At 46.7% G+C, this 23,769-nt stretch overlaps 1 protein-coding gene across 4 annotated transcripts in view; it reads right to left on the reverse strand.

Annotated features, from left to right (window-relative positions):
• Positions 1 to 651: 651 nt before the first annotated feature.
• Positions 652 to 23,769, reverse strand: part of LOC133137253 (RAB11-binding protein RELCH homolog) — a 34,051-nt gene continuing 10,933 nt past the window's right edge. For 2 of the 4 annotated variants that reach the window (XM_061255417.1, XM_061255415.1), the window contains 26 exons: positions 23,619 to 23,732; positions 22,211 to 22,390; positions 21,768 to 21,859; positions 21,062 to 21,328; positions 19,782 to 19,857; positions 19,044 to 19,139; positions 18,520 to 18,543; positions 16,332 to 16,444; positions 15,546 to 15,636; positions 13,889 to 13,960; positions 13,281 to 13,421; positions 12,512 to 12,676; positions 11,223 to 11,370; positions 10,168 to 10,324; positions 9,446 to 9,569; positions 9,203 to 9,251; positions 8,517 to 8,596; positions 7,746 to 7,852; positions 7,137 to 7,236; positions 6,900 to 6,982; positions 6,070 to 6,133; positions 5,766 to 5,904; positions 4,976 to 5,092; positions 3,078 to 3,166; positions 1,818 to 1,888; positions 652 to 1,228 (listed from right to left, as the gene is read on the reverse strand). In XM_061255417.1, coding sequence (XP_061111401.1) covers positions 1,108 to 1,228; positions 1,818 to 1,888; positions 3,078 to 3,166; positions 4,976 to 5,092; positions 5,766 to 5,904; positions 6,070 to 6,133; positions 6,900 to 6,982; positions 7,137 to 7,236; positions 7,746 to 7,852; positions 8,517 to 8,596; positions 9,203 to 9,251; positions 9,446 to 9,569; positions 10,168 to 10,324; positions 11,223 to 11,370; positions 12,512 to 12,676; positions 13,281 to 13,421; positions 13,889 to 13,960; positions 15,546 to 15,636; positions 16,332 to 16,444; positions 18,520 to 18,543; positions 19,044 to 19,139; positions 19,782 to 19,857; positions 21,062 to 21,328; positions 21,768 to 21,859; positions 22,211 to 22,390; positions 23,619 to 23,732 — 2,880 coding nt within the window. In that variant the 3' untranslated portion in view covers positions 652 to 1,107. The remainder of the gene's footprint in view (positions 1,229 to 1,817; positions 1,889 to 3,077; positions 3,167 to 4,975; positions 5,093 to 5,765; positions 5,905 to 6,069; positions 6,134 to 6,899; positions 6,983 to 7,136; positions 7,237 to 7,745; positions 7,853 to 8,516; positions 8,597 to 9,202; positions 9,252 to 9,445; positions 9,570 to 10,167; positions 10,325 to 11,222; positions 11,371 to 12,511; positions 12,677 to 13,280; positions 13,422 to 13,888; positions 13,961 to 15,545; positions 15,637 to 16,331; positions 16,445 to 18,519; positions 18,544 to 19,043; positions 19,140 to 19,781; positions 19,858 to 21,061; positions 21,329 to 21,767; positions 21,860 to 22,210; positions 22,391 to 23,618; positions 23,733 to 23,769) is intronic. The other 2 variants (XM_061255418.1, XM_061255416.1) reach the window with 1 other exon arrangement.

A 23,769-nucleotide genomic window follows, 5' to 3' on the forward strand; every position in this document is an offset into this window, starting at 1 on the left:
GACACCTAACCCCCAAATGCTCCTGACGAGCTGGTCGGCGCCTTGCATGGCAGCCAATCGCCGTCGGTGTGTGAGTGTGTGTATGAATGGGTGAATGAGAAGCATCAATTGTACAGCGCTTTGGATAAAGGCGCTATATAAATGCCAACCATTTACCATTTACAAATCAACCTGGCTGTAACATCAGACATTTGCCTAGTATCACCTTCTCTTTTAGACGGTCTACAGCTAAGCATGCGCAGAATCGCCAGTGTGCTAGCACACACCCGCTAAGGCACTCAGCCCGGTTCTGACAGCGCCTCCGTTTGACCACTATCGGGCAAACAGCCACAGGAACAGTCACAGGATCCCTAACGGTCTGGACTTGTCGTTTTCCATGGATACATTGAGCAATCTATGCATTCTTATCACACCTGGCTTCTCCCATGATTTATGAAGGTTAAATATTAGACATATGCAAATTTTGCTCTTGAATCCACGACAGTAAATGATTAACTATCAGGAATTTTTAAGAAACAGTATCCATTATTTGGGAGATGAACTGTTCTATCGGGCTGTTTTATAGAAACTGGCAATCAGTAGGCTATACTAAGTAAGTAAGTCTGGCTTTGTTTCCATGTTAATGATCATGAAATAAAACAAACAAAAAGGTTCTTTAAATACACAAGTTCTTCACTTTTATTACTTCATGACATGGAATTGAAATGTACATTATATCATACCGCCTAATAAACCAATGTATTATACAGTCAATTAGATTTATGATTTACCTCAAACTCCTTCCACATATTACCCACCGCTTTAATAAAAACAGAAAAACATACAAATCATGAAGCACTGTGCAAAACAAAGACAGGGCCAGGGGAATAATTGTACAAATTTCTTATGTACGAAGTGCATATTTACAAAAAAAGGCAAAATAATTAAAAAAAGACAAATTCTCTTTGAAATGATTAAACAAAGTGCAAATTCCTGTCAGCCAGAATAAAGTTAAATAAATCATAAATAAATCAGACACAAACGAACATTAAAAAAAAAAAAAAAGGCAGACAACTGACTTCAAGTAGAAGGCTCTTGCGCCGAGTAGAGGATGATGGGAAAATGGGGTCACTTCTTCCTCTGAAACACATTGGCCAACATGGCTCCAGAAGTGGTCAGCTGACCCATTTTACTGAGGAACTTCGTTTTCGCGTCTTCACTCACAAGACTTGCTGCAATCGAAATGGAGCTGAAGATATGGAGGGAAAAAATGTGAGCATAACTGGATATTGATTTTTTTACCACTCAAAATTAATTCAATCTCAAAATCTCTTCACAGGTGGCTTTCTCTGATGGTCTGAAGTTTTTTTCCAGTTTTTTTCCCCTCACAGATTACTCTTTGTCTTTATTATTGACGAAAAGAGTCTGCGTTTAAAAAAAAAATATTTTTAAATAGTTCTCCACTCAGATTTGAATGTGGGCTTTCGTTTCACAAACATTATACAAATTCATGTGGTAACAGTTTTCCTGGTTTACTAAAGTGTAATAAAAGCAGATCTCAGATGAAACCCGCTCTGCAATAAAGTACAGAAGAAGTTGAACCCGTGTGGTTTTACATCTCGTGAAAGCCTTTCAAAAGAGCCGCGAAAGATTTTGGCAGTGCCGACAGTAATGTGGAGAATCTTGTGCGGACGTTTTATCAAAAGATGGCAGACTCAAACCCAACGGGTGGGGCGCAACCGTTGTGTGATTCAGCAGTAAACTCAGCAAACTGGCACGCTCTGCTTTAGAATCAAACACAAAACCATGGTGTGGTGGCCAAATTATGGGAGTCTTACCCCTGCTGTTCCTGGACACCCCTGTTTTCCATTCTCCGCTCGCACTCCTTAATCATGGAACTCAGGATAACCTGGAAAAATGGAAAAATGGAACAACGAAAGGCCAGTTTCAGCACGCCAGATCACCCCCAGCTCTGTGCCGTCCCCCACCACAACCAAACACAGACCTTAAGGTTCTGATGCGTTTTTGGACCTTTTTGCCAAAAATGAGTCAGGGCCAGTTTCCCCAACACACAGATTAAGCCTAATCCGAGTCTAAATGCAATTTTCAATGGAGATTCCCCCACAGAAAACCCAATTTAGTCCAAGCTATGTAGTTGCAGGCGAGGCCCCTTGGTGTCATAAATACGTATGTTGTTAATAGGGCAATTTGATAGGATTTTGATCCGGTACATTCAGAGAACTTCTAGAGTGTCTGTCATTTTGATCTACACTTGGCTGCGTTAGCATGTGAAAGCTTTGAAGCTCCATATCTCAAAACGACTCAGAACACCGATAGAGCCTTATAATCCCAAGGTCAGGGAACGTGTGAACGGGTTTTGAACCCCCCACCCCCCCCTGTCATCTACAGACGAATGAGGGTTAAAGCTGCAGGTATTTCGGCATTTCATCAGACTTTGTCAATGTGTACAATATTCCTGTTCCGCTGCTTCTTGTTCAGAGCCGCAGAAGGAGAAAGGCTCCTCTAGGCACACGCACCGTGTGCCACTAATCCAGGACACTCCCCGGTTATCACGCGCGAGCAATCCGCACTCATTTCATAATTCAATCTTTGGGGCCCGGTAGTTTATTGGCTATCTGCAGTTCAGTACAGCAGACCTCGTTTGGCTCACATCTAATAGCCAACAATGCTGGGAAATGTCCTCCTGGAACATGCAATTACTTAAACAAATAAATAAATCAACAAATAAATGAATCTTCTTTGAGTGCAACATTAACGAAGTCAATGTACAAGGGCTACTGCAGCAATGTTTTTTCTAAACATACAGTCCCCTGACACACATACACACACACACACACACACACACACACACACACAGCTCTGAATGTGCACACAATGAACAGAACACAGGAAGTACAATGTCTCCTTTTAAACATGCAAAATATGTAACCATTTTAAGTAAACTTAGTTGTAGTGTGCACATATAGGAAAAAAAAATAAAGTACAAAAAAATCATAAAGAGGTGTCAGGTTTTACATGCAGAAAATCATGGTCAGAAATGTATTTGAGCAGAGGAGGAGGAGGAGCCGGGCACAGACCTCATGTTCAGAGGAAAACTGCTCCATGTCTGCTCTTAGACATCGCAGGCCTGGCAGGAAGTGAATCACCAGCCACTCTTCCGAGATGACTGCGGCCACAGGATTAAGGAACAGCGAGGCCCCAGGGGTTGGCATGAACACAGCCTTTCACTAACAAACCAAACATTAGCACCGATGTGGTCGAAGAAGGCACAGGACAGGAAAATATGTTTTATTAGCATAATCCGGTGAAACAAAGCACCACTATTGAGCTGCGGTCAGTCAAAATCTCCTTTCAGCGCCTCACTGGTCACTTTCAGATGAGACTTCGAACATTAAGTCAAAAGAAACAGGCGGTTGGTGGGTAATCCTCGGACATAATTATTGAGCAGTTTTTTTCCCCACCCACCGTGAAAGTTTTCAATTGTAGTTTCAAAGCTGAGTGCCCAGAATCCTGTTTGTTTAATACTGGGAAGTTGTGGAGACCACTGTGATATTTTGTGATTACTTAACCTTTGTTAAAAAACTTTTTCTTTAAATCCTATTTAAGATTACTCAATCTTAAGGTGTAAGATCTCACATATTAAGATGGTCGTAACTGAACATTCTAATTGCTGATGTAAGAATCACTCCTGGTAAGTGAATGCAATGTTCTTAATTCTATAACATTCACTTTTGAGTAAACACATTTTCAAGTTTTAGCGTTCAAGCGCTTTTTAGAATTTTGAAAAAAAATTAAATAAAAAATCCAAACAACCTGATCTTCAAAGGGTTAAAATACTACGGAAACTTACTAATTGAAGACAAGCTTCAAGAACCCCGGAATGGGCAGGGCTAGCATGTACAGCCAATCAGTCAACCCATACAAAAATCTCCATAGCAGCGTGCTAGTTTAAATTAATAGCATATGATAACTCCCATCCCGAGGCTTACAAAGTCTCACTCGACATTTTGCAGCAAACATGACCCATTTTTTCCATATTGGCACTTCCTCCTCATCACTTCCTGTTTTTCTTATCCAAAACGGCCTTAATTCGCGCACCTCTCTCTGATTCCACGCTCCTGGCCCCTTTAAGTCCCTGGGTGGGTTATTTTGGCCCGTGGCGTGGGTCTCGGGGAAGCTCCTTAAAACTCTCGAACCCGACCCAGCTCCAGCGGCGTGGAGGTGAGGGAGGCCGCCTCCGGAGGTCAGGGGTCGGGCGGGGATGCGGGCGGCCCCAGGCCAGGCCGACGTGCTGGGAACCCTGACCAGAGATCCGAACCGTCCCCGTTTGGAGAAGGCTGCCCCTTCATTACCCAGGATTGCAGAGCGGACAGCCTTTGGGCTTTATTGTCCACCCTGCAATTGTGGTCTGCATAAAATGCAGTGTTTATTTTTCCTCTAGCCTGCCAGGGCGTTGAAACACTTCAAAGCTACGTACACTGGGAGGGGAAAAATGCACTGCGGATGCTCGAAAAAGCTCTCCTGCCATTTCTCCCAAACCCCAGTTACAATAACGAAACCAAAATAGTTCTGTCTGACAAAGTGCGCAATCCGTGCAGCACAGCAATTCAATGTAAAGCTATAGTTTTATATAACAAGAAGTATTGACTCATATTACAGTCTAACTGCAATACATAGTATGAAAACCAAAAACAAACTTTGTCTCTTTAGCAATCAGCACAATTGAGTATTTGAATAAAATAGTTAATATTTACCAATGCTCAACAGTAAGTTATTTCAACCAAGATAAAGTGAACACCGAATCTTGGCAATATGCAAATTCAGATTTCCTTGACGCTGAATAATTTGTGGTCACATTATCAGCTTACCTGACCTAACTCATCGCTAGCAATCAACAGAGACCTCTGCGTGACCCCTATGACCCCTGACCCTGTCTGACCCCAGTGAACCCTTGACCCCTGACCCTGAAGGATACAGCAGCAGGAGAGGGCACTGTAAGCATCGAAGAGCTGGGTGGCGATGTCCATCCTCTTACCCTCCGCCGTCTGGGCATTGTTGCTCTGGGCCAGCCTGTGCAGATGGGGGAGGACAACTGGGAACACAAGCACCAGGAAGAGAGATATCAGCACCACAGCACATCACTAAATATACAGCGCCTTCGTCCAAAGCGCTGTACAACTGATGCGTCTCATTCACCCATTCACACTCACACACCAATGGCAATTGGCTGCAATACAAGGCAGCGACCAGCTCATGGGGAACATTCTGGGGGTTAGGTGCCTTGCTCAGGGGCACTCTGACACACCCAGAGTGCCCCCGCAACCCTCTAACTGCCACAGCACTGCTCTTGCCGCCTGAGCCAATGAACACAGACCCTTTCCCGTGTTCCTGTGATCCATGGGTCGCCTTGTTATGAGATGGGGGTTAGAGAGACATCTTGCTTATTATTATTATTATCACTATTGTTATTATAACTGCATATATTTTTCCATTTCCATTACTCCTGTATTCCTGTCTCTTCAAAAATTTCTAAAAAATTATTGATCAGAAGACAAGTGCCTTTAGAGGCACGGCCAAGAAACTGCAACTGTAACTCAACTGCACCAGTTACCTAGTTTAGGACAAGTAAGAGCCTTTTCAACATATTAAACAGTGGGAAAAGGAAGACGGATAACCTACAGTTGGAGGAATGTTGGGTAATTGACGTGTTTAACTTGACGTGAGAACAAAATGGCGGCATATTCGTAGGCCGCTGGGAGACTCACACTCGTCTCTGAACTTGGGGTCCGTGTTGGGCCCGACCCGCCCGAACGTCCTGATGACCTCCATGTGCAAAGCATGCTGGTCCTGGTACTGGGGGTCTTCCAGGAAGGAGGACAGCTGCATTTTCACCCTCTCCTGTAACTACACCAGCAAGGAAGAAAAAAAAAAAATGGTTTCCCTCCGCTCCACAGAACGAGCACAACGAGGAGAAGCTTGCCATTGGCTGTTCCTCATATGTGAGTTCCGCATTATTAGAATGGGTTTATCAATGAGCGAATTTTGTAAAACAATACAGCGTGAAGGTACCTCTCTCTGGGTTACTGTCTCCATTATTGTACCAAACGCAGGTATTGTTGATATCCTAACAGAGCTGAAACATGAACAAAAACAAGCCAAACAACAAGGTGTGTCAAGCAGCAGCAAACATGTACCTTGTCAACTCATTCAGACGCCAGGGAAAAACTCACGTGGTTGGTGTTAAAATCTTAATCATGCCTCATACATACATAATAAATCTGCATTGATCACATTTCTTCACAGTTCACAAGTTCTGAGTGTGTTACAGTTTTGAACAAAGACAGTTTTATATTACAAACTGCCGTTATGTTGCGGGCCAGTCACATTCATCGTACTCCATAAATATGAAGACGTTGAAAGAAATCAAGACCATAATTACATACTGTCCTTCCAAAGGAAATAGCACAATGAGGTTAAACTGAGTATTTGCGGTTGTATTCCATACTACACCACGCCTGCCACTATGCACAGATAGCCACAACCCTGTCAATGTACAGAGCTTCAGTAAACAGCGAGCAGAGATATATTTGGTAAATGTCTGCATTTATATAGCGCCCTTTTATCCAAAGCACTGTAAAATTGATGCTTCTCATTCACACCAACGGCTATTGGCTGCCATGCAAGGCACCAACCAGCTCGTCGGGAAAAAATTGAGGGTTGCCGAGGGACACTTCGACACACCCAGGTCTGGATCAAACCGCCCCCATCTGGAATGGGAAAATGCACGGGCACGCACTCGCATTCTGCGCAGCTATAAATTTGGATTCTTTGGCGGTATACTAGGGGGGAAAAGGGAAGTTATTTTCATGGGTCGCGGGGTGGAGGAGGAGGGTACTTACATTTCGGGATCGCTGGAGAGCGTGATCAGAGCCGGCACAACTCGCTGGGCCACCAGAGTCTCGTTCACCCCCTTCACCAGCAGCTGATTGGCCGGGCGCAGGGTGACGTCACAGAGGAAGTGCGGAATCACGGCGGCATCGCACAAATGAGGGGCAGGAGGGAAGCGGGAGCGTCAGCGACTGGTTTAGAGAAGTCACACGGTAAACAGCCCACGGACGACACGGCGCGGGACTGACCTCGAACATGCGCGCAGCGGTGCATCTGACCAGCGCGGAGGTGTGCACCACCCCGTACCACAGCACGGTGAGGAGCAGCTCGTGATAGGCTGGATTGGCCCTGCACAGACACACACACACACACAGACACACACACACACACACACACACACACACACACATTTCAGCCGACAGCCTTTTATGACACACCTCGCACATACTGGCCAGGTTCAGAAAAGCTCCTGAAAACACTGGCAGAAATGTTTTTGAGAGGTCACTGGAGGAGTTGTTTTGTTTACACACTGCAAAAATAATTTTAGTCTTATATTGGGACCTAAAATCGAATTGCTTTCACTTTTTTGCTAAATAAGACAAAAATATTGCCAATGAGATAAGGCACTCATTGACTCATTTCAAGATTTGCCAATGCAATAGGAAAGTTTTACTTGTCAAGCAAATCTCATCTCAATATTTGCCAATGGATTATTTTTGACCTGAGAGAGAGACTAATAACATTATTACAAGACTAAAACATTCCTTAAGACTTTTAACAAGATTGTTTTCCTGTGCCAATCAATATCACCTCCGACCTGCGATTGACAGCAGCGCGTGACCTGTCCGAACACTTACCCCAGCTCCACAAAAGAAGCTTTCAGGCTGTCCAAGGGAGCGTGCGACAGAGACAGGGTCGTCATGACGTCCTCCAGGAAGCCCATTAAAAGCTTGCGGTCCTCTTCCTGCAGAAAACAACAACACATTTCACACCGCAAACGTCTACGCCGTTTCGCCTAATCAGGAAAAGCCTATTTTTCCTTTTTCGAGCGGTTTATCTTCTCTCGCAAAGTTGCGGCTGATGCGTCACCGCTGGAGCGGTGGCCCCGGCGCATTCTCTACGCTGCAAGTCACACGGCAGGGCGGGTGCTGATTGGACGACAGGCGTAGCTGCAGCCCGCGGGCGTGCGGAATTAACGCAGCGGTAGCAACAGTAAACTGACGGGCACGAGCCAATCAAAACCCACCCCGCCGCTAATGGAAGGGACCCGGCTCCTTCTGCTGCGCACCGGACTAACGGTTCACCGTACGCTTTATGAATCGCGCCCTCAGACATGAAGTGACAGTTGTTCTTCGGGGATCAAATTTCCCCAAACATACCCTGAAAGTACGATCACGTTCTCTTTCAGTGCGAACGAGTACATTCTCCGAGCAAGAAAGGGTAAAGAGTCTGCACGCCCGGTTCCCTAGGCCTAAAACGGCTGCTTATCACACACAAATCACACAAGCCAGCAGAGAACGCGGCCCTCCAGGACTGGAGTTGGACCCCCCCCCCTGCCTGGTCGAGGCTACAAGGCCCTCACCAGCTGGGCCGAACCAGAACCCAGAACCCGAATCAGAAGATCGCACCTGATTGTAGCACGTCAGGACCCCCGTAGCATAGACAGGCACTGTAGCTTTGGTCAGGATGTCGTTGCTTGCCGTCATGTCTGCAGCGATAAAAATTATATACAATAAAGACTTTGTCTTTGTAAAATAAATGTGAACCTTTGAACTTTGCGAGAAGAATATTTTCCCTATGCTTTAATTTACCTCCTAAAACATAATTTACTGTTTGTTCTGGCATGCAGTGTAACATTTCTACAGCCATAGTACAATGTAAGGGCAAATATTTAGCCACTGCCAGCAAGCGTGTGTATTAGCTTGGACAGATGAAATTTAATCCATCTGTATATGTCCATTCATTGACTAATTCTACAGTAAGCCATTGCAGATTAGTAGTTGTAATCACAAATATTAAAATAACTTATATTGCTAGGGCCATAAATGTTAATTATGCAGTGTGACTATTGAAGTAAATAAAGAACGTCCTAAACATAATAAATGATTGTTTTAATTCCATTAGATGTGTGAAAGCCCCCAGGCCTAGATCAGAGACTTTACAGACAGTGTACACAGTGAGGTGGCTGACAGGCACTCAGCTGCAGGGTGCATGTGATATGATTCAACACCGAATGACCGTCGCCAAGACACACAGCCACCGCCCTATTCCAAATCCAGGATTAAACCCGGGGGAGAAAATTACAGCCACGCACCCACGTTTTCCTCGGAAAGCCGGAGTATTTCCTGGAACTGGGGCTTCACCTGGAACAAACAAAGCCGGGACCCGAGCGGGTGAAAGACAAACACATGGCTCACAACATGGCACGAAAACATTTACTTCAAGTGGAGAAACAAAACAAAGACGGCTTCTTCTTCAAAGTGGCGTGACTCACAGCTCCGACTGAACCAAAAATAAAGACTAACCGCCCCCGACGTCACTGGGCAATAAACTGTACCTTTGCGTTCGTGAAGGTTTTCCCGAACGTCCGGCACAGCCTCCAGAAGAACCGGGAGAACTCGTGGACGCACGTTGTTGAAGTGACGTTCATGCGGCCCACGACCTCGATGAGCTGCGGCAGCCTGTTGGGTGGGGTTAGAAAGGGGTTTGATCATCTCACATAGCCAATGTATCCACCACTGTGAACTATGAATGTCCCAACTAGTCAAAAAGCAGTCACTGAACAATCACCCTCTTAATACAATACTAAAAAAATATATTTATATGTATATCTAACTGAAACTAAAAGTTTACTCTGTGTGCTTTCCAAACAATCGGTTAAAAGTTAAGTATATATAGGCATTTATTATCCCTTTAAGGTGTAAAATGATAGATATGCGATCAGGATGATGCTAATGTAACTGACTAAAAGAAATAGCAGTGACTTTTCTAGAACCGACTCTTCAAAGGGTTAAGACAAACCAAGAATACACTAAAGAATCAGGTCCACTGAGACATCAAAGATCTCCTCAAGGCTGTACAGGGGTTTTGATTGGCCGAGTAAATCGCGTTTGATTGGTGACCACCCATCTTGCCGCCTCCATTCACAGCCCTTCTGTTGACTCAACACTTTTGAAGCGGCCGTCGCGGGATCTGAAGCTACGCCTCTGATGTGCTATTTCCGCACGCTCGAGGGGCCTTTCTCCCCCCTGAAACGGGCGCAGGGAGGGGGCCGCTCACAGTTGGTTCACCACCCAGAGCAGGCTGTCCCAGCCGGTGGTGCCCTCGTGGTTCAGCTGGTGCTCGTACTGCTGCAGGAGGGCCGCCAGCTGCTCCCGGCTGCCCACCACCGTCGTCATGTCCTGGAGGGGGGAGGCCGGGCGGGGGAACCGCGTCACTGCGGGGCGGGCGGGGCGGGGAGGGGGGCACAAAACGTGATAGAACGTTACAGAACGTTACAGAACGTTACAGGTTTCACCCCTGTCCTCTCTGAGACCTGCCGTTCACGTGCCACACGCTGGGTCGCAGTGAGGGAAGAATTGTGAGACGAAAAGGCACAGGGAGGAATGACTGGAAAAATACCCCCTCCCCCCCCCAAAAAAAGAAAAAAAAATCACAAAAAAAAACAAATGGAAAAAGAAAATAAAATTTTTTTTATTCTATGGACTTCTATGGGCCATTTTCACAGACACAGATTAAATTAGGCTAAATTCAATTTTCAGTGGAGATTCTCCATACAAAACTCAAAATTTAGTCCAGGACAAAGCTTAATGTGTGTCTGTGCAACTGGGCCCATATATACACATACATATTTAAGCATAAATACAGATCCAGTGCACAAACATGCTCATATCAAACAGAAGGACCATTTCTGAGGCAGGGTGTGGTTTGGCTTGCCTGCGCATAGTATTTATAACTTATTAATGTTTCCCGCTAAAATATTTGCTTTAGTGGTTCTGGTTGAGTTCTTTCAGACGGGGTGAAGCCACTGGGCTAGAACACCACACTCCTGCCTTTCCAGGAAAGCACAGATCACACGAGGTGACCGTAGTCTTCAGGGAAAGAGTAAAAAGAGAAGGCAGAGAGTATTTTCTGGGCACGCTTGCATAAATATTTTAAACCTCAGCTTTAAAAAAACGTCTTTGAAAGTTGCTCATAGAGTCTATATTAAAGGCCAGAGTGTGGCCATCAGCCATAGTTTGATTTTGAAGTGTGTGTGAGAGTTGACCTTTTACCCCCCCCCCCGAGCTGAATGTGTAAACGCTGGAATAGGCTGGAATGGGCGGGATTCTCACCCTCGATGGGCGGGGCCTCGCCCTGGAGCCTGGTCTGATTGGTGAAGGGGGCGTTCTGAAGGACACTGGCGAACAGGGGCGGGGTCAGAGACTGCAGGGCCGACAGGTATATGTGGAGCTTGTGTTCGTCCAGCACGGTCTCTCCTTCCTGAAAAAACACAGACACAGACACAGACACATGCAAACACACACACACACACACACACACACACACAATTAGGAGAGCACCACAGAACTCGAGCACACACATGCTTGTCCAAGTATACAGACACACTGAATCCAGAGAGTGCTATATATCTCAGACATAAAAGAGAGCACAAAACAGTCACCTGCATGTGAACAATGCACGCTTAATCAGGAGAGGAGCCTGGAACGCACACACACATGCACACTCTCTCTCTCTCTCTCTCTCCCTCTCTCTCTCTCTCTCACTCTCTCACACACACTCACACATACATGCGTACACACGTGCACACACGTGTACACATATATATACACACACGCGCACACATACACACACTCTCTCTCTCTCTCTCTCTCTCGCACTCAAACACACACTCACACTTTCTCTCACACAAACACACACACAGACAGACACACACACACTCACACGCACACGCACACACACACACTCTCTCTCTCTCTCTCTCTCTCTCTCTCACACACTCTCACACACACACACACACACTCACACACACAAACACACACACTCTCACACACACACACACACACACACACACACACACCCTCACTCACTCACTCACTCACTCACTCACACACTCACACACTCACACACTCACACACTCACACACACACACACACACACACTCACACTCACACTCACACTCACACTCACACCCACTCTCTCTCTCTCTCTCTCTCTCTCACACACTCACTCACACATACACATTCTCTCACACACACACACACACACACACTCTCACTCTCACTCTCACACACACACACACACACACACACACTCACACATACACACACACACACACACTCACACCCACTCTCTCTCTCTCTCTCTCTCTCTCTCACACTCACTCACACATACACACTCTCTCACACACACACACACACACACACACTCTCACTCTCACTCTCACACACACACACACACACTCACACATACACATACACACACACACACACACACACACACACACACACACACACACACACACACTCACACCCACTCTCTCTCTCTCTCTCTCTCTCTCACACACTCACTCACACATACACACACACACACACACACACACACACACACACACAGGCCGTACCCGCAGCAGGCCCTCGATGCGCTCCAGCAGGGAAGGGAGGAGCTGTGTCTGCAGGTATCCCAGCTCTGTGGTCCAGGCCGCGAACGCTGGGATGAACACCTGGTGCGTGGCGTTGACCACCCGCCCTGACGGGTCTCCCAGACAGAGCAGCATCAGCTCAAAACCCTGGACACAAACGCAGCGGAACCAAGCAGAAAACAATCGCACAGCTTCTTTAGAGACTGACTGACAGGCAGCTCATCAAAGATAACAGAAGCATCAACAGACTTTTTTACTCTTCAGCACACTTTATCTTCAGTGATGGAATGAGTTGTGCGCATTGTGTACATGCGCTTTCTTAGCAACAGCACTACTTCTTAGTACAAGCCAACCCCTGTTCCTGGAGATCTACTGTCCTGTAGGTTTTCACTCCAACTCTGACAAACCAACACCTCATTCAACAGCTAGACATCTGGTTGAGCTGATAATTAGCAGAATGAGGTGTGCTTTGTTGGGGTTGGAGTGAAAACCTACAGGTTGCTAGATCTCCAGGAACAGGGTTGGGCAGCCCCTCTCTAGCTGTTGAATGAGGTGTGCTTTGTTAGGGTTTGAGTGAAAACCTACAGGACGATAGATCTCCAGGAACAGGGTTGGGCAGCCCTGCTCTAGCTGTTGAATGAGATGTGCTCTGTTACGGTTGGAGTGAAACCCTGCAGGACAGCAGTTCTCCAGGAGCAGGGCTGAGGGGAGGATGCCTCGGCTCAGAAGCGGATGGAGCGGACGGGCTCACCTGGCTGTACTTGTCGGGGTCGTGGATGTAGCCCATGCTGACCCCCAGGCTCCTCACCACGGCCTCCCGCACCATGTCCGCCTTGTCCTCCGCCAGCATCTGCTGCAGCATGGACAGCACCAGCGAGCTGCGGATCTCCGTCTGCCAGGGGAGAGGCGTGTAGGAACTACAACTCCCACAATCCCACAGGGCAGGGAGGGCCTTCAGAGTCATAGAGGGAGAGGGGGCAGGGAGGGCCTTCACAGTCAGAGAGGGAGAGGGGGCAGGGAGGGCCTTCAAAGTCAGAGAGGGAGAGGGGGCAGGGAGGGCCTTCACAGTCAGAGAGGGAGAGGGGGCAGGGAGGGCCTTCACAGTCAGAGAGGGAGAGGGGGCAGGGAGGTCCTTCACAGTCAGAGAGGGGGAGGCGTTTCACAGACAGAGAGTGATAGGTATGTCACAGGGTGAGGCTTCACTGTCAGAGAGAGAGGTGTTTCACAGAAAGACATCCTTCACAGTCAGAGAAGGAGAGGTATTTCACAGATGGAGATCCTTCAGTCATACAGTGACAGGTATGTTACAGTGGGCCTTCACAGTCAGAGAGAGAGAGGTATTTCACAGAGTGAGCCTACCGGGAGATAGGGAGCCAGGGCCCCACAGGACTCAGCCACCAGCAGCCTGCGCTCAGGGTACTTATGGTTGATCTGAGATGGAGGGAGGGAGAGAGAGGATCCCATCACTGTCAGACCCCTGCAGGGCCACCCCACTCTGTTTATTACAGAGCCTTCTCACACGTTCATTTCAGCCTAAATCTACCCCACTCTGTTTATTACAGAGCCTTCTCACACGTTCATTTCAGCCTAAATCTACCACACTCTGTTTATTCCACAACCTTCTCACGTGTTCATTTCAGTCTTAATCTACCCCAATCTGTGTCTATTCCACAACCTTCTCACGTGTTCATTTCAGTCTTAATCTACCCCAATCTGTGTCTATTCCACAGGCTTCTCACACATACATTTCAATCTAAAGCCCCATGGTGGCGGTTTCTAAGGCACCGTCATACACTGCATTTTTTAAATGACATTTTCTTTGGCAGACACATTTTAGTAAGAAGTGTGTCGGGAAAAACTGCAGAACACAGGGCAGATAACATACATCTCGTGCATACAGGGTCGTCCCTCATAAAGTATCAGTCATCCATACTCATGCACCTCAAGCCCAGTTCACACGATGAACATAGTGTGTGAACTAGTCAATAACGGTGTGGCAAGTCATAAACTAGAAGTGAGTCATGATTGCCAGAGATAAGAGTCACGGGTACCCCATCGAGATGAAGATACCAAGACGAAGATACCAAGATGAAGTGCCACATAAAAGATCAAGACGCATTCAGATGCTCTTGGGTTTCCTGTAAACAGGGTGACTCAGCTGGCCAAATCAGTGTAGGTCAGTGCCCTCACACGACTATCTGTCCTCAAACTACTGCAAGTGCCTCTGATAGACTGGGTCTTTGTCCTTTCTTACCTGGAAAGAAAACTGGTAAGTGGGAATACTAATACTAGTTTTACTCCTTGCTGCTGACTTGGCTAGAGAAGACAGAAGCTATTGGCTGCAGCAATGAATGAGTCTATAAAATATTTAATACTTTTCTTTTATAGGTGTGAAAGAAATGGGAGAGTAACATTTTATTTTATTTTCTTAACTAATTTAAGGATACAGCGAAAAAATTTTTACGTGAAATTCCCCTAGGCGGACAATAGTGCCGAAAGAAAACAACTATAAACATGACTGCGATGAACAATGTTGTTGTTGGGATCACTTTCAGAGTGATTTTTTTCCAGCTGCATGAAGCTGACATCCAATCAAAATCCGAATTTACAAGGCTTCGCATTCAAAACGGCTATTTACACAACTTCATCTCTGATCAGTGTGGATGCTCACATCGTTGTCGTTAAAGTTATCGTCTACAGTTATTCTTTTTGGCGTGGACGGGATTTAGGAAACACTTGTCCAAGAGAACTCAAGAAGCAGAACTCAAACGTACACCACTATCTCAGCCATGCCATTTACTTGTATTAGTATTTGTTACTAGCAGTTGTGCCGTATTTTCGGCTCAGTCGGTCGTCGCTGTGCTGTGAGTAATCCGCCGTGACGGATACACAGACCGCGCTGAGACAGAACCGCACTGGTCCGCCATGCGGGAGGTGAGTTTACTCGCTCGTATCGCCCGCCCCCGGGTCCCTGTTCCGGGAAATTCCGGTCGCCGTGGCGACGGGAAGGGCTCACCTGCTCCCAGCACTGGGGGAGGAGCTCGGCCTCCACGCGGGGGGGCCCCACGTGCCTGGCGAAGGCCACACAGCCCGTCAGGATCATCTGCCTGCGCACACAAGATGGCCGCTGGGTTGGGTTTATCAGGACGCCCTGGGGTGTCACACGTGCACTAACACCAACAAACCCTGCACATGCACTAACACCAACAGACCCTGCACATGCACTAACACCAACAAACCCTGCAGATGCACTAACACCAACAAACCCTGCACATGCACTAACACCAACAAACCCTGCAGATGCACTAACACCAACAAACCCTGCACATGCACTAACACCAACAAACCCTGCACATTCACTAACACCCTGCACTAACACCAACAAACCCTGCACATGCATGCTTACTAATGCACAAGCACACACACACACACACACACACACAGACACACAGAGATGCACACACACACACACACACACACAGACACACAGACACACAGAGACACACAGAGACACACACACACACACACACACACAGACACACACATACGCACACACACACCCACACAGGCAGACACACACATGCGCACAGACACACACACACACACACACACACACAGACACAGAGAGACACACAGAGACACACACAGATACACACAGATACACACAGACACACAGAGATACACAGAGACACACACAGACACACACACACACAGACACACAGAGACGGACACGCACACAGAGACACACAGAGACACACACACACACACACACACAGACACACAGAGACACACACACACAGACCTCTGCTCATCGTCCGGTCTCTTGATGAGGTTGAAGAGGATGTGCAGCAGCTGGTCCCGCTCCCTGGGCTCCGGGTGCAGGCAGGCCGTGCACAGGATGAGGGGGATCAGCTCCTGTCAATAAAGGCAGGGGTCAGAGGTCAGAGGTCATAGACCAGGGGTCATGGCTCATGGACAAACACACAACAACTAGCATTGCAGGCAGGGCTGAATACCTGGCCAAAATGACCATGAAACAACATACAACTAAGTGGCTGAGATTCAGTTTACATGAACCCCAATGGAAATATTTGAGTCCTACACAAGATTTTCAACAGTCAGCGGAAATATTCTGTACGTCATGGAATCCAGCTGGTTGTGCATCCACACGATTACCAGCAGAACTATGCGAGGGAGGTGGTGGATGATATTTCTCTTATGCTCTTAAGTATAATTCATACAGATTTATACTCCACTCTGTGCCACTGCAGCCACAATATTTCTGATGTGACCTGCTAGTGTAACCAATTTAGAACTACAAATACCAGCATCCACTGCAATGACAATAATATAGACTAGTCAACAGGGAATGCGCTATACGAGATGGAAATGCATACTTCATAATATAATTAGTATTATATGTTTTTTGTAATAGCTGAATAATATAATTCAGCAATTACTAACTCTGTTTCATTATGCTATAACAGGGTAAATAATGAATGCAGTTTTTCAAGCTGTCTCTGAGTCATCTGTGGCCTGCATTTGCAAATGGCACACATCGTGTAAAGCACACTCAATCTGTATGGCACTTTGATGGTCAATAGCCAATGATGATTTCTTTGGATAAAGGCACTTGGTAAATACATAAATAAATGATTAGCGCAATACATACAACACCATTAAGTGCCGGTCCTTCACTGCCCATTAAATAAGCTGCTACAACTGCATAAAATACATTAGAAATGAAAACAAACATAATGTAAAAAAGCACATTTAGCCAATTGGGCACACAGCCTATTTGGGAAAAGACTAAAGTCAGTCAAACCAACACAACACAACCACACAAAGTCAGCAGAAATAATGATCTATAGCAGCTCCATGCTAAGCACGTGCAAACATAGAGTGAAGATCCAATATTCATCCATTCTTATTCCTGCGTAGCTAAAACTCCCACAATCCCCCAAACAGAGTCTTAAACTGTCCCTACAGACAGCTGTGACAACGCGTGTGTGTGCTGAAATACTGACATTTAATTACAATTAAATGAGTTTACATTAATTGCAGAGACTAAAATTACTAGTGCAATATAATTCCATTTTCACACTTTCAGTGACTTGTAATCTTGGGTATAATGGATTATCTCAATGTTTTGGAAAGATATTCAAGAACATTCACAACATTTGCACATATAGCTACTCAATCCTTCACGCTTTATTGCTTTTTGTGAGAACTGACAAGATGTAGATTTTATCTCAGAAAAACAGATTTCAAGAAGGAAACTATGTTTCCAGAAAATGACTAAAAAGACTATTCTAAAGAGATGTTATCGCTAATGAAGCAATCAGAAACGTGCCAAACAGATCTGGGTCAAATATGCAAATGTTTTGGATTCAAAATCTTTTCTATGCTTTACTGAGCTAGTCTAGTATATTGTAACCTATGACATACTCTCAAAAAGTGCACAAGCCTGCTTCTGGTCTTCTCGGTTGGCTCAATCAGGCAAGATTAATTGAGCACAGAAAAGTATTTGAATCCAAAACAATTACGTATTTGTCCCAGGTCCGGTGCCAAATCGCAAACACCCCCACTGTCTCCCAAGCACTAGGAAAGACTGACACTGTGAATAGTGAAGCTAAAGCTTATTAAATTAACAAGTTACTCAGGAATGTGCCTTTTATTACCAGCTGTGAGCAGTGAACAGAATACCACCAAGTAAAACACTAACAAAATCCAAGTAAAACACTGTAAAAAAAAAAATCCAAGTAAAACAGTCAAAAAATCAATGAGCTCTGCACATTCAGAGACAAACAAACACGCAGCTGCAAGTTTCACATTTTTGCGAGAGTGGGAAAATTTGGACGATCAGCTTTTTGAGCCTTTGCCCACAGGTGCAATGAAATGAGCAGCTAACGCCAGGCGGTGATGTCATGCAGAAAAAACTAAAATAAAATAAAACACAAAACACAAAACAAAAGCACACATCCACTCACCTGACACAGGTGCGTGACCATTCTCTAGGGGCAGAGACGCATGCGTGGGAAGTGAGAGAATGAGCCAAAATGAAGGACAAAAAAGTGGAGCAGAAATGAGCACAAACTACAGGTGGAGTAACAGGTTATAACCAAGCCAGATTCAGATAACAGGTGATCTACCCAGCTAGCCAAATATGGCTTTTAAAAACACATGTCAACTATGGGTTACAATAACAACTTTAAAATGTTTTCCAGCAGACTTATAATTTAAGTGCGACTGGTGCATTTCTCAAGTAGTGGGACAGTATAAAAACATTGCTACATTAATGCTATTCATCACAACCATCCAAAAACGTTTTTTGTTTTTTTTGTTTTGCACTAGCTGGGTAGCAAACAACGAGAAAAATGAAACAGCCAACACAGGAAGTAATGGCCTGGTGTTGGAGGTCAGAGTGCAGGTGGAAATGGTCCAATCGATGAAGATCCCAAATTGCAGATTCCCAACGTAGGGCCAATGAGAGAGGAGGGGAGGGGCCGCCTACCTCACGCTTGGCTAGCAGCACGTTGGGGACGATGTGAGGTAGGCAGCGGCCCAGCATTAACATGACGCTGTCCTCGCTGTCCGCAATCCGGGACACCTGCGGACGGGGGCGAAAACAGGTCAGTCTGCTTTTTCCTCCACCGATCAATCGGAAAACGTTTCTGCTATTGTTTCCCGGTTAAACGATACGTTCCTCCGGTAATTTCCCCCCGGTTTGGCGGGTGTGTCAATAATGGCGCCATAGGAGCTAACCGTACCTACGTCAGTCAGTCTGCCTCACGGTTTGCAACAGGATGTTCAACGTGCCGACGTTTCTGTTTAAATAAACATTTTGCTACGTTTTGCCCTGCATACTCTGAACGCTCTCCAGCAAACAACATTTGGGGCCTGGTTCTTTGTAGGATGTAGAATAACAAACTTTGATCATGGGATGTTTGGTGTGTCACTTCAAGTGCTGTATGAATGCACCCAGTGAGGATTTATTGACAAATGATGGTACATTGAGGCTTCATTCATTTTCTAAAAGAAGGAGCTAGGAAATGCATGTCAATCATTTACTCTTATGCTAAAACCGCATTTCTCTTCACAGGAAACACCCAATGTTGCGTAATCAATGTGTCACAAATAACGGTTTCAAAAGCCTTCGCCGTCACCCACACAGAGTGTAAAAAGCTGCTTTGGCACCACCTGGTGGCCGAGTGAGAGTATGCACCCAGGAAGTTAAATCCTGCTGCCTTACCTCAGATCCCAGTCGGCTGTCTGCGGACATTCGACAGAATGCCAAAAGCGCCTGGAGAAACGCCGGAGAGAGGTTTCTGAAAACAAAAGAAAACCAGTTGGCAATTGTTTAGGAATATAATCCCCTTACAGCCATTCATTAAATTTAGCATTCAACGCAGACACCTGTCAGTTTATTGCGAACAAGCACCACTCTTCAAACATTGTTGCTTTGGTCATAATGCATGGTGCAGGACAGTACTCTGAAAAGCAGGAGGCGTATAAACGGGCTGTGTGTAAATGTCTCTCTGGATATGAATGGTAAATGGTCGGCATTTATATAGCGCTGTACAATTGATGCTTCTCATTCACCCATTCACACACACACTCACACACCGACGGCGATTGGCTGCCATGCAAGGCACCGACCAGCTCGTCGGGAGCTTTTGGGGGTTAAGTGTCTTGCTCGGGGACACGTAATGTCGCCCCGTGTATGCCCATGTAGGAGAGTGTCTGCTGAATGCTGAAATGTCAGTGTGTAGCACAGAGTAAGCCCTGGATCAGCCCTGCATCAGCCTGAGATCTTTAGCATTTCCGGTGCTGTCAGGATCAGGCTGGAGGACCCTGCACTTGGGCAGTGCTTAAAACTACAATAGGTAAGATTTTTGTGTTAAAACATTGTTACAAGACCCCCAAGAATCCCTTCCTATCATTGAAAAAGGCTCACTGACATGTTGACTCGCCCTCTGCCTGTGTTTAAATTCAGTCCTTAAATTCGGGTCCCAAAATATGCAGTTGACAGACCCGACACTCTGTACCAAAACATTGAACAATAATTCAAGCTCATTGGTTGAAAATCAGCGTTCAATGTCAGCGCGTTCACAGAGACGGGGGAGGGATAAACAGTGTTATGGTCTGAGGGTATCTGTTGCTGCTATTCCTCTCTCGACTGTTAGGAGTCATAAATTACCTATTGTACCTTTAAGAGTGAAGTATCCGAACTGAATACAATGAAAGCCAGAGCCTGTCATGTTCTTGTATTACTCATTACTCTGGCTCCCCCTTGTGGTCACTTGTAGACACTGCCTCTACTGGGTCCCAAGACGTGAAGAAAAAGTGGGGATTCTAGGGCTGTAGCTATGGATTCTCAGGCTAGGGACAAAATATATTGGGAGGCAGATAAAAAAAATAATAAAATAATACTGTCCCAGTTGTGCCCCCTACCTGTGCGATTCATGTGAAATGTGATTTATTTAGCGTGCGGACAGACTGGAGCCTGCGGGCACCACCAGTCGCAGTCACCTGTTGGGCTTATCGAACTGCGGCGGCCCCTTGCTCTGCTCCGTCTGGCTCTTTCCGTTTGCGTGGGGGTGGTCGGTTGTCACGGCGACTGTGGCGGGGGCGGTTTCGGGGGGAGTGGCGGCCCTCGGGCAGTCTGTCGCCCCGGGGCCTCTGTCCGGCGGGGCCGTGACGGGGGCAGGACCGGCTGGGGGGGCCCCTCCCTGCCCCGGGGCCCCTCCCCCAGCTGTGGGAGGGCTGGAGATGTTCTGCTGCAGGGTCTGGATGTCACTGCAGGTACGAGACATTGGGAGAAATGATTAAACCATGCCTGCGTTATTCACTACTGACCAAGGCTGCCAAAGCCTCGTCGAACAGGACCATAATAATAATAATAATAATCATCATCATCATCATCATCATCATCATATTCATCATCATAATCATTATAAAACCTTATGGACTGCTAGAAATGAGTTTTCAATGAAAACTAGGTTTTGGAAAGGTATTAGAGCAACATCATCTTTACTCTATAGATATCCCCTGTGCCCCCCCTGCCCCCCTGTTCCCCTATCCCTGTTCTCCTGCTCTCCCTGTTCTCCTGCTCCCCCCCTGTATCTCATGTTCCCCCCTGTTCTCCTGCTCCCCCCCTGTATCTCATGTTCCCCCCTGTTCTCCTGTCCCCACCTGTTCTCCTGTTCCCCCCGGTGTCCCTGTTTCACCAGCTCACCTCTGGAGCCTCCTGATCTGCTCGGTGAGGCTCTGCTTCTCACTGCTCAGGAGGCTGATCTGGTACTCCAGCTCCTGGGCCACCTCAGCCTGCTGCACACACAGGGGACGACCGGGAACATCGTACACAGTGCGCTGACCATCACTCTATCACTCTAACCATGTTACAAATGATGTTATAATTATCATAAGTGATGAATGAATATTGATGTTAAGTTCATTGCTTTCCTATTTCTGTTTGACAGCAGCTGTATGTGGTGAGTACTACGTGGTGAACAGGCAGAAGGATGGCTCCTGTATGTTGACCTGCTCACCTTTGCCCGCCTCTGCATGGAGAGCAATAGGAGATACAGATAATATACATTGACAGTATGACGCTATGCGGATGCCACCCAGGGTAGATGAACAGGACGTGGCACACGGTTGGCGTACTTCTTCGCATACCATTTTCTGCAGAGGCTCATGGGAAAAGGAGTTCCCCAGCAGGTCGTCGGGCTCCACGCCCACGGCGACGTCTCTGGTGTCCCGTGGCGACGGCGAGCTGGTGCCGCAGTTCCGGAACAGGTGCAGGAGGTCCGGGGGCTTCGGCGTGTTCAGCCCCACGTCGTCCCAAAGCTCAAAGTCCTGCAGACGCAGCGCAACAGTCACGCGTTCGCAGAGCCAGACCCAAAACCCAAAACCCAGAACCAGAAGAGCCCACCTCGTCCCACAGCTCAAAGTCCTGCAGACGCAGCGCAACAGTCACGCGTTCGCAGAGCCAGACCGAAAACCCAAAACCAGAAGAGCCCACCTCGTCCCACAGCTCAAAGTCCTGCAGACGCAGCGCAACAATCACGCGTTCGCAGAGCCAGACCCAAAACCCAAAACCCAAAACCTGAAGAGCACACCTCATCCCACAGCTCAAAGTCCTGCAGACGCAGCGCAACAATCACGCGTTCGCAGAGCCAGACCCAAAACCCAAAACCTGAAGAGCACACCTCGTCCCACAGCTCAAAGTCCTGCAGACGCATCGCAACAATCACGCGTTCGCAGAGCCAGACCCAAAACCCGAAACCTGAAGAGCGCACCTCATCCCACAGCTCAAAGTCCTGCAGATGCATCGCAACAATCAGGCCATTGCACTGCCAGACCCAAAACCCAAAACCCAAAACCTGAAGAGCATCCAAACCCGTCTGTGGTCTGACCACAAGAGTTACTCATGATGACTGTCTAAATGGTAAATGGTTGCCATTCATATAGCGCCTTTATATCACTCCTTTATAACACTCACACACCAACGGCGATTGGCTGCCATGCAAGGCACCAATCAGCTTGTCAGGAGCAGTTGGGGGTTAGGTGTCTTGCTCAGGGACACTTCAACACACCCAGGGCGGATAAAACCTGCAACCCCCTGACTGCCAGACAACTGTTTTTACCTGAGCCAATGTCGCCCCCCCTAATCTAATCAATTGATCTTCATTCCTGGTCCTGGAGAGCCGCAGGGTGTGCTGGTTTTTGTTGTCACTCAGCACTTAACTGATCAAATAAGGCAGCTGATTACACAGTTAACTCACTTCATCTGGTTTCTTGGGTCTGAATTGGGTGCTGATTTTAAGGTGAAAGGGAAAACCAGCAGAGCTTGTAGCTCTCAAGGACCAGGAAAGGAATGAAGATTACTGGTCAATCAGTACCCAGAACAGTGACCAAACTAAGCACTCTTGTTAGGCTACCATTCGCAGTGGCTAAAAACAGCAGGCAGTGTGTATAACCTCTGCAGTCAGATCTCATTTTACATGATCACAACACATTAGCATACAAGAGGGACATGGGAGCCATGCACATGGGCATGTCTGTCTCTGAATGTGGTCGTTACCTGATCATCATTTTCATCAGAGAAAGTGATGGACGACAGCTTGTAGTTATTCTTCAACAAATATTCATTAACTAGAAAATTCAGGGCTCTTTTTTCAAGAGGACGGATTGGCTCCTGGAAAAGACAAACAGGCATAAGGCATAAGCATCAG

The sequence above is a fragment of the Conger conger genome, chromosome 9 (assembly GCF_963514075.1).
Source record: "Conger conger chromosome 9, fConCon1.1, whole genome shotgun sequence".
NCBI classification, from domain to species: domain Eukaryota; kingdom Metazoa; phylum Chordata; class Actinopteri; order Anguilliformes; family Congridae; genus Conger; species Conger conger.